The 10,195-nt window shown below is 49.1% G+C and overlaps 1 protein-coding gene across 4 annotated transcripts in view; it reads left to right on the top strand.

Annotated features, from left to right (window-relative positions):
- LOC114861135 (septin-9-like) overlaps nt 1–10,195 on the top strand; it is a 61,156-nt gene that overhangs the window by 8,635 nt on the left and 42,326 nt on the right. For 2 of the 4 annotated variants that reach the window (XM_029160168.2, XM_029160172.3), the window contains one exon: nt 7,702–8,457. In XM_029160168.2, the coding sequence (XP_029016001.1) occupies nt 7,702–8,457 (756 nt within the window). Of the gene's footprint in view, nt 1–2,968; nt 3,287–7,238; nt 7,427–7,701; nt 8,458–10,195 lie in introns of those variants that run through there. The other 2 variants (XM_029160169.3, XM_029160171.3) reach the window with 2 other exon arrangements.

Below are 10,195 nucleotides of genomic sequence, written 5' to 3'. Positions count from 1 at the left end.
CTCTCTCTCTCGTCCTCTCTCTCTCGTCCCCTCTCTTTCGTCCCCTCTCTCTCATCCTCTCTCTCTCTCGTCCTCTCTCTCTCGTCCTCTCTCTCTCTCGTCCTCTCTCTCTTGTCCTCTCTCTCTCGTCCCCTCTCTCTCGTCCTCTCTCTCTCGTCCTCTCTCTCTCGTCCCCTCTCTCTCGTCCCCTCTCTCTCGTCCTCTCTCTCTCGTCCCCTCTCTCTCGTCCTCTCTCTCGTCCCCTCTCTCTCGTTTTCCCTCTTTCCACTTTCCACTCCGGCCACGGGATCGTGTCACTCCGCATGTCTCGCTCTCTGTGTTTTTGAACTTCTGCACCTGGGGGACAGAGCTGGAACATGTTTACCCCCCCCCCCTGCGTAACGCCGATCCAAGCGGAGCTGCTTATTTTGCCCGTTGCCATGCAAACAGAGCTCTGGTAACGCGCGAATGACGGCGGACGCTAGCGGCGCGCGCGGCCGCCGGCTTCGCGTTTCACCTCTTCCAGATGGCGTGAGATGCAGCCTGAGTCACGGCTGACGCGCTTGCACGGAGGCTAACAGAGCTGTTGTTGTTTTAGGGGGTGAACTCAGCAGGAAGCCGGGGGGTTTCCCCTCTAACTGGCACCGATAATGACTGTCTGAGCCTCGTCACCCATGATGCAACGCTGATGTGTGATACTGTGTTTCCTGCAACCGATACAATGTTGCCAAATATGCAGAGCCCTGAATAAACCCCTTCAGGTGCAACAGCTCCGTCAGGGCTTTTCCTGGAGCTACTGTACGTCTCAGATTCATACGGAGGGGGAGGGGGAGGGGGCAGCGGCCTCGGCGCCGGGCCTGTGGACCTGCCGCTGTCCCGGCATCGCCCTAGCAACCGCCTCGGCATCCATTTATAGACGCCCTCCTCTCCTGGTGACGGTGACGGTGACGGTGGCGGTGGCGCCAGCAGCTGCCCGGTCCAACGCGCGGCGCGTCTGAGGCCTCCCGGGAATAATTATCCGCATTTTGTGGGTGTTCGCTTTCACTGTTCCTCCCCTCCACCACCAGGCAGTGCAGCGTGTCTGTCGTCTCCTGGCAAACGCCCAGTCACACGGTTTCTCACCAGCCGCCACTTTGTGCACCTATGGTGAGCGCCTGCTGCTGCGCAGTGATCGCTGCAGGGAGCACGCCCCCCTGCTCAGTGACAGTTGGGGCAGACTGGATCAGCGCCGTCTGGACCTGCCGGGGCCTGCAGGGACACGCAGGGACACGCAGACAGAGGAAGTGCGCTGTTGCGCGTGTGTGGCTGCGAGGGCGAGGCGCCGAGCGGCTCGTCTCGCTCCCGTGTTTGTATTTTTGCATGCATCTCCCCGACGCATATTCTTTTGCGTATGTGTGCATGTGCAGCTGTTCCGTTTTCCCGATCACATTACTGCATGCTCCTATTTGAGCTGTCGCCCATAGCAACAGGTTTTATTTACAGGAGCGACACTGACCTCTGCTGGACGAACAGAAGCAGCATCAGACACGTTTTAGGTTTGTAGTCAGATGAGTGTGTCTGACTCAGGGCTACAGAGATTAATCATGGACACTATGATATGCACTCGTTCTATTGCCACACAGGAGGCAAAGAGAAGAAAAGAGGTACGTTTACTTAACAGGGGATCTGGTGTCACTAGAACCTGCCCCGGCTGAAAAACCTGGGCCCAAGTCCAGGTTTTCTGTTTGACAGGCGACTTGGAGCGTTCTGTAGCACACGTTGTGGGTTATGCATGGTTCAGTGGCAGGAAAATATGGTGTAACATTCATCTCAGCCTGTAGCTTGGTTCCAGTCGAGTCTCAATTTTGTTTTGAGACGTGTGGACGCTGTGTATGTGCGTTCTGGTGCACATCTATGTTTATGATCTGTAAACACGCCTAAATCAACAAAAGGCACCAACTTTGATTCCAGTGTAAGCAGCAAATTGTCCATGACCGCGCCAGAGTTCAGTCCCAAACACTTTATGATGAATCACGTGTGGGACAAAGTACGAGGATTTCCTTTCTGTGGCTTTTACAGCCTGATAATTAATTGCAGCTTAATCCACCTCAGATCCGTCGCTTTCCCTTTTCAAAACCTGCCCAACTGCAGCTGTTCGTTCTCAGTTTGGCCTCAGGTGTCATTGTCCGTCTGATTCTGGAAGCAGCAGTGGTCGCAGCACACACACACACACACACACACACACACACACACACACACACACACACACACACACACACACACACACACACACACACACACACAGACACACACACACACACACATCTTTATACCTTTATTGTCCTGCAATGGGGAAATTACACACACACACACACACACACACACACACACACACACACACACACACACGGCCACATCCTTTCTTTTCTCTGTCCTCCAGGCAGTCGTGCACTGACACACACAGAGGCTCATTCACATGGTCGTTATGTCATTAGGCTCCTTATTTATTGATGTCTGCCTCCAGAGCGACTGAGCGCGTCAGACGATATACGGACTGCATGTGTGAGCCTGTCCTGGCCTTATTAGTCTGCTCTGCTCGGATTCACTTTATTCTATCAAACTTCTACTTTCTGCTCTGCAAGGTGGGATTCAATGTCATTTTTGTCTGCAAGACTAGTATTAAGCACAGTGATTATAGGACGCTGATAGAGAATGACAAAGAATGGCTTTAGAAAAAGTCAGTCATGAGTTCTAGGCCTTATAGTCATGTGAACAAGCATGAAGTGAGTGTGTTTGATTATTAACATCCATACAATTTGAGCAACCCAGTCAAAAGTGAGAGCTTTTATAGAAAGGACCCCGTCAGAGTGGAAGGCTGGGGCAAAGGAGGGAGGAAGGGGAGGAAGGAGAAAGGGGGAGGGAAGACAGCCAGCTACATGGAGAGAGAGAGAGAGGGAGGGAGGAGAGAGGGAGGGTGGGGGTCTGTCATCACTCTCTCATTCCGAGCGCTGGAAGTTGAGAAGGAAGAGAAGAGAAAAATAAGTTGCTGCCTTGAGAGAGAGAGGAGAGACAGGGAGCGGGTTTGGATCAGTGAGCTGCTCAGCGCTGGCCTGTTTTTCTCCCCCCCTCGCTCCCTCGCACCGACTCCTAATTTGGGATTTGTTTAAGAGCGGGACTGCGTCTCAGGAAGACTTTTCCTTGCTGGGGAAAAGGGAACCCTGCTCCCTCCGCTTCTGACTCACAGACACATACGCACAGGCACGGGCGCACAAGATGTCTGATTCCACTGTGAACGCTCACTTGGAGGGGATCATATCAGACTTCGAAGGTTAGTGTTCCCTTTTGCTTCTGCGGCGAGCCGCTCTTTAACCCTGCCGTGAGGACACTATAGATGGGTTCCACATGTTTTGCTTGGAGCCGCAGCAGATCTGGATGAACGGGGAGTGTGAGGGGTTTGTTGACGTTGGTCATGAGCTGGGCTGTTCTGGGAGGGACGGGCCCAGACTGTTGCTTTTTAAGGCTTTTTGTGCAGATTTAGAGACTAGGACGTGACTGCATGTGTCGGGGAGCCAACTTGGACCTTGGTTGCGATCTAGATTTACAGCTGCCTTCGTTAGGATGTGTGCCTCTGACCACACGGCTGTGAGGGGAACACCTGGCCCACCCTCCCCCTCCGGTTCCTCCCCCCTACCTTTTCATCTCCGTGCCTCTGGCCTACACTCCCCCTGTCATCCCTCTCCTCCCACTCCCATTCCTTCTCCTCCACCTCCTCGTCCTCCAGCTGTGCTCCCCCCCTCGTCCTCTCTCAGCAGCTTGTCCGTCTTCAGGCCCCTCTCCCCCTCGGCCCCGGCGGTTGAAGGTTGACAGCGTGTCTGTGTAACTATCTGTATCCTGTCTCTCGCAAACACATTACCATTAGGAACACATCCACACTTGTCCAGAGCTGCGCCTCTGTCAACACCCGTTTGCTTGTGGTATGTATGGTGGACGTCTCTGCTCCCTCTCCCCTGTCTTTAGGCCTTGACACCGCTGGCTTACACAGTGCAACAGAGCAGAAAGATAAGTGGCATTCAGCAAAGGCAAGGGGCGCGGCTTTAACCTTGTGGCTCCAAGTCATGCATTTAGACATCGCTCACTTACGTGTAAAACAGCATAATGGGCCAGTGTTGGGATTGTCAGCGGTGCGTGTTGCTCCCGGTGTGTGTTGCTCCTGGTGTGTGTCACCAGCATGCAGCATGATGTGTGGCCCTGTGTGGCACAGATCCAGCACACCATCACACATGGAAAGTAAATAATGGCTTTACTGTAGGAGTAAATATACTCACTGAGTCCTAAAACAATTAAAGGTCAATCTCAGAGTATGTGGATCATAGTGAGTCTTTTGATCTCAACACTGTATTTATCAATATCGATTATCGATTTACTGTCACGCCTTCAGCTGATGAGAGGGGTCGAAGGCAGGATCTCGTTGCCCGTGAGGTCGATGAGCTCAGCTGTGGCCTCACAAGCTCACACACACACACACACACACACACACACACACACACACACACACACACACACACACACACACACACACACACACACACACACACACACACACACACACACAGAGCTTCTTAAAAGCCTGGTTTGTTCTTACTTTTCCGTCTCAAATTAAAAACGCCAGTCTCATAGACTGCAGGCATTCATTATTTTTCACCAATAGCACCACATATATAAGCTGACGACTCTCTTCTTTAATGACCTGAGCTTTTCTTCCCCTTCTTTATCTCTGCGCTGCGGACTGAGGGCATTTGCTAGTCCACTCAGAGGAAATTCCACAGGAGCAGATTTCTGTGGTGGCTGAAAATGTCGGGGTAGGCAGTGGAGGAGTGGACGTGAGCACAGCTGGGCCTCTTTTTACAGAGCCGGGCCTGAATGGCTCCTGCCGAGCAAAGCTGGAAGCTGAGGCTCTGACAGTGATGAGACAGAGTTAGAAATGAAGTCACCTGGTGGCGTGGATGTGGACAGTGTACAACTTCAACCCAGAGCTGCTATTAGTTCCACCTACATTTTATTAGGGCTGCAACACTAATTAATCAATTAAACACTAATGAATTCACAATGAAACACTACAGGGAGGCTCAACAACTTGAGATGTGTGTTAGAGTGAGGATGTGCCTTTTGACAGAAGCTAATCATGGACCCTGGAGTCTCTGCCTGTGTCCTTATCAGCAGTATCAGGCCAATCTGTAGTCACTGTCTAAAACAGGTTTCCTGCTAATGACGCCAACAGCGTTGGTGCTGCTGGGAAGCACCAGGGGTCACGCCGAGGTAGCGCGAACACAGCGGGTCTTTGTCAGCCTTTAAAAGTGAGGCATTTTCTCCTGCTAGACTGCTTCAGGCAGCAGCGCTAGACTGTGAGCCCAGGGGCCAAATGGTCAGGACCTTTGGACACGCTGCCCTTCTTGGGTCGCGGCGTGGTTCAGACGGAGAGGAATGTCAGCGAGCGCAGATCTGGAGATTAGCAGTTTCTTTTAAGGCTTCTGCTGCTGTCGCGGTCAGTGAGGCACAGAGAATGTGCACGTGATGCTCATCCACTACATGCTAGACTAGAGAACCAAACAGCAACATCGTTTGATTTCAGGTTATGTAAATATGTTTAATTGCCCCATGGTTGTCTGCCCGTGTCTGACAGTGTTATGTGCAACACAACACATCTTCCCTATTTGGTGATTCAGACCACTGGCCACTTTGGGTAGAACTTTGAATCAAGTCCAAGATTTATCGGGTTCAATGATCTTCAAAAGGTCTGATTCAACTCCAGGTCAAATGAGAGTTTAGGAAAAAGACAACATTTGGTTGCTCTTTACTATTAGCATGGTAGATTGTACGGCCTCCTTAACAGCGCTGGTGAGTTTAGTAGTGATCAGAGCTGTGCTGGCTTCAGCTTCACTGAGCTCTTGGCTTTTAAAGGTGAGAATCACACATCCATGAGCAGCAGGGGCCGCAGTCTAACGGCTGCTCCCTTTGTGGCTTGTTTCCTGTTTGAGAAATTCCTAATGTAGGTAGGTCAAGCTTTGCTCCGTGCATCCAGTAACATCCCTGTAACATTCAATGCTTCCCTCTTATGCTGGAAAACACACACAGCACATTTAGAACCCTGGCTTGGTATTGAATTACATTATTCCATGTGAGCAAGACAAAGACGTTACTGTCGGATCTGTGATGTGACGGACGCTTTACTACTGCAGCATACAGTAAACAAGCAGGAATGCACTGTATTTCATAGCACTCTGTACTTTTTGTCTTGGTGTCTATAAAACATTTGGGTGCTTTGTATTTAATGTGACAGCAGTATGTAGCATGTAGGTGCCTGTCTTTTAGTTCTGGACAGAGCCAGGCTGTCAGGTGGGCTCATTACCTGCTGTCTCAGTTTACATAAAGTATTTGGCATCTGCGCCGAAATGAAAGAAATGTGTTGGAACAATCCAATTACTATTCAAATAGGCTATTTTTGATGCTGGCACTAATACTAAATATACTAAATATAATAAGTATCTCTAAACCATCTGACACAACTTGTTATGTTCAGTGTCTGTTTGAACCGGTGCACGTATTGCTGATTAGGATTCAGATTGTATAAATAGAAGTGCCATAGTCACAGTGGAGTGAATGTTTAACAACCAGTGACGCTGACAAGGACTGACCAAGTCCTGTATTATTCATTATCTTGCAAGATAAAGGTTTCTAAAGCAAAACATAACCCTTTTCTTACAGTCCAAATAAACCAGGATTTCACATTGTTGTCAGTGAATATTGCAATATATTATATATTATCAGCAGACCCATGAACACATGACCCTCAAGCTGTTGAGACATATCACAGATGTAAAAGAAAAGGTTTGTTTCAGGAATAGGGTATTCTCTCTGTATTCTGGTGCTTCATCAGCCATGAAGGAAGCCAGAAGCGTGTGCAGGCTAGGGTGTTTATTTGGGAGGGTTATGCATCACTCCGAGACTAAGAGCGACTGCAGCCTCTGGCCTGAGCTGAGGTGATGCTGGTGTGACGTTAGTCTTACAGTGGCCATAGAAAAAGCATTTATCAAGTATAAGTAAACAAATGGCACATTTAGCTTATACAGAGAAAAAATATATGGTTCAGGCACTTAACACAAAACAAGAACAACGTTAGTAAAGTATAATAATCTACTAATAATTAGTCACTGCTTAACTTGGTAAGGTGTAAATTTAGGTCACGTGATCAATTACCTTATGGGGCGTGGCCATAGGACAGCGCTGCAGGTGCGCGAAATGTACTGGTACAGCTCATAGATCAGAAGAACTTGATAAAGTTCCCTCGTTCTTTGGTAGCGGCGTATTTGCACCTAACTACACCATTAAACCGGATTTGGTGACGACGAAGGACTCGAGTTCATCGAAACAGGCACCATGCTCTCGCGCTACGCAAAGCGGGTCAAATGCGGTAAGATCAGCACGTTAAACCAACAACGTGACGACGTTTGGGGTGGTTGAGCGGCTGCTGGTTTTCTATGGAATGATTTTAGCTGCAGCATTCATTAATAAAGTGTATTACTTACATTTAAACGCTAAGCTCGCGCCTATAGAGGTAAATAAACGGCTGAGCGTAAGCTAGCTGTTAGCGTTAGCTGCTCCACCTGCTGGACTCAGAGCCGAGTGATAATGCGTTCACAATCGATGCACTAAGACGTTCTTTTGTCTCTTTCCCAACTTTCACAGCCCTAAAACGGTCATTTGAGGTGGAGGAGACAGACGCATCCACAAACCCTTCGCCCCTGTCTCGTCGCACCACCAACCCCCTTCGCTCATCCTCCTCCTCCGCGTCCACCCAGCGGAGCTACGACTTGAGCACGCGCAACTCCGACTACTCCTCTTCCAGGTCTTCCGTGTCCGAGTCCTCCAATCCACGGTCCCCGAAGTCCGGCATGAGGCGCATGGAGCTGCCAGGGGGCCGTAACCCCGACCTAACGTCCTCCCGGCGCACAGAAATGTCCATTGAGGTGTCCTCTAAGCAGATCGACAACTCCCCCAGTGCCGGCATCGCCCGCTTTGGCCTCAAGCGACCCGAGGTCAGCCTGAGCAGTCGGAGTAGCTCTCTGGAAAGCTCCACCAACTCCATCTCCAGCTCCACGAGCCGGCGGGCGGAGCTCAGCATGACACGGTCCCATGAACCCCCTGCCCCTCCCAGGAGGATGGACCCCCAGCTCTCACCAGCTCCGGTCTCTAGGATTCCCGAGCCCCCCCAGAGAAGGGCCGAGCCCCCGTCCCCCAGCCTCGGTCCTATTGATGGTTTGTCCAGGAGGCCAGAGATGCCCGTCTTCAGGCAGCCGGATGGTGCGATGCCCAGCAATGCGGTGGAGAACAACAGTCACCCACCGCCCGCACCTAGTGCCCCCCTGCCTTTCCTGTCGGACACCCGGGTGGAGAGAGTGCATTCGCCTGTCACAGAGGTGCCCACAGCCCAGCCAACAAACAGTGAGTACGCTCTCAGTTCAGCGTTCTATCGGAACCATTGTAGAACTGTTGTTTGTCCAAGTGAAGTGCAGAGGAATCGGTGCCACTTCTCCAGGCAGAGTGTTTGTTGTGCTGCTTCGCTGTTTTTTGGTAATTTGGTTGTAAACAGTTTCATCAGTGTCTTTTCTAAATTCAGTAATTTGCAAAGGTTTGGCAGCAACTGCCCTATGATGAAACTGAGTTATTGTGTGGCTGCTCAGTTCATCTTGCACTTTATCTTGCTACATTCTCAGCGATGTCACACCACCGGTGCAAATTCAAATGCTAGATTATACATAAATAGATTTCTACCTTTTAATCAGAAGTGACACAGTTTGACTTTTTGTTCTCTTATTCTCTTATTTAATTTAATATTACAGAAATCCAACAATAGAGCACAGATGTATTTTGAGGCCGTCAGTGTAGACTGATCTGCAAATGTAGGTCAGAGAGGGTGATGAGAATCACAGGGCAGCTCCCAGGACAGCATTAAACCAAACTTCCACAGGACAACAGCTGGACAGCCCAGCTTACTTGAACTTAAACCAACTTCTTCATTTGAAGAGAAGTGTAAAATCAATCTAAACCCAGGTTTTCCAAGTGGTTCTTAGATTACTATTAGAAAGCTTAGTTTAGTTATTGATGTGTTGGTGTCATTTTTGTGCATTTATTCCTGGCAAGGATGTGGGGAAAAGCAAAGATGCAATTGAAAGCAAAGTTGTTCCTTGTGGTGATTTCTGAACTTTTAGGCCACACTTGACTCACTTCCCACACATGCGGTACAGTGATCTGAGCAATCTGAGCATCAGATGTTTTTCTAGTAACTTTGACCATAAGCACAGAAATGAAACGGTTGTGCCATAACTGTGGTAAGGTGTTTCCTAGCAGTGGGTCTTTTGTTTTGTTGGACTAACCCGATGAGCGTTGAATGTTATTTCTACACTTTAGCCATCCCACAATAAAGGCCTATAGGAGTTCATGTTTTCTTTTGTTGCCCCACATCTAACAGGGAGTAGCAGTGAGCTGAATCAGTTATTCTATCCCTCCAGTGTGGTTCAGATGACCTCTGACCTATGTGATTCGTTCATTGTGACATCATGGCAGCCTGACATTAAAAGTTGTTTTCAAAAAGTAATTTCCATGACATGGGCTTTGTTTTAGCGCCACCCTGAGGACAAATGTAGCATTTCTTTCAGCATTAATTTATGTTACACAAGTATTTATTGGTTCAGTATAACTGTATCCGTTGACTGTTAAGAAACTTGAATGGAGTCTTGTTCTTGGAATTAACCCTGAGACACTGTGCTTATTTATGCCTTTTGTCAATGCAGTGGCTTAAAAAAATCCTAATCTTTCTAAGTCTATTTCTGCTTTTGCTTCTCTCCGATCGTCTCTCCTATCCTATTAGGAGAGCCTCATTTGTGTGTGTGTGCTATCTGGAGACAGCTGTGCTCATTCTTTGCTCTCACTGGTGGAGTAGTATCCAGGCGTAGGCGGCTGGGAGGTGATACATTCCAAATCTGGAGGTCATAAAACATTCTACGTACATAAAAATAGAAAGCCTTCAATTTCCACTTTTCATGCCGTCTGTTGCCTGTCTCTGTTCCACTTTATCCGCTGCACTTTGCAGACAGTTGGGGATATAATTTAACTTTGGGCCCCTCGAATTCACGGTTGAACGTTGGTAAATCAGTGAGTAAAGTAAGCATGTTAAAATGAG

This window comes from Betta splendens, chromosome 8, assembly GCF_900634795.4.
Source record: "Betta splendens chromosome 8, fBetSpl5.4, whole genome shotgun sequence".
NCBI lineage: Eukaryota > Metazoa > Chordata > Actinopteri > Anabantiformes > Osphronemidae > Betta > Betta splendens.
The sequence above is the reverse complement of the archived record's forward strand: the minus strand, read 5'-3'. Positions and strand labels throughout refer to the sequence as shown.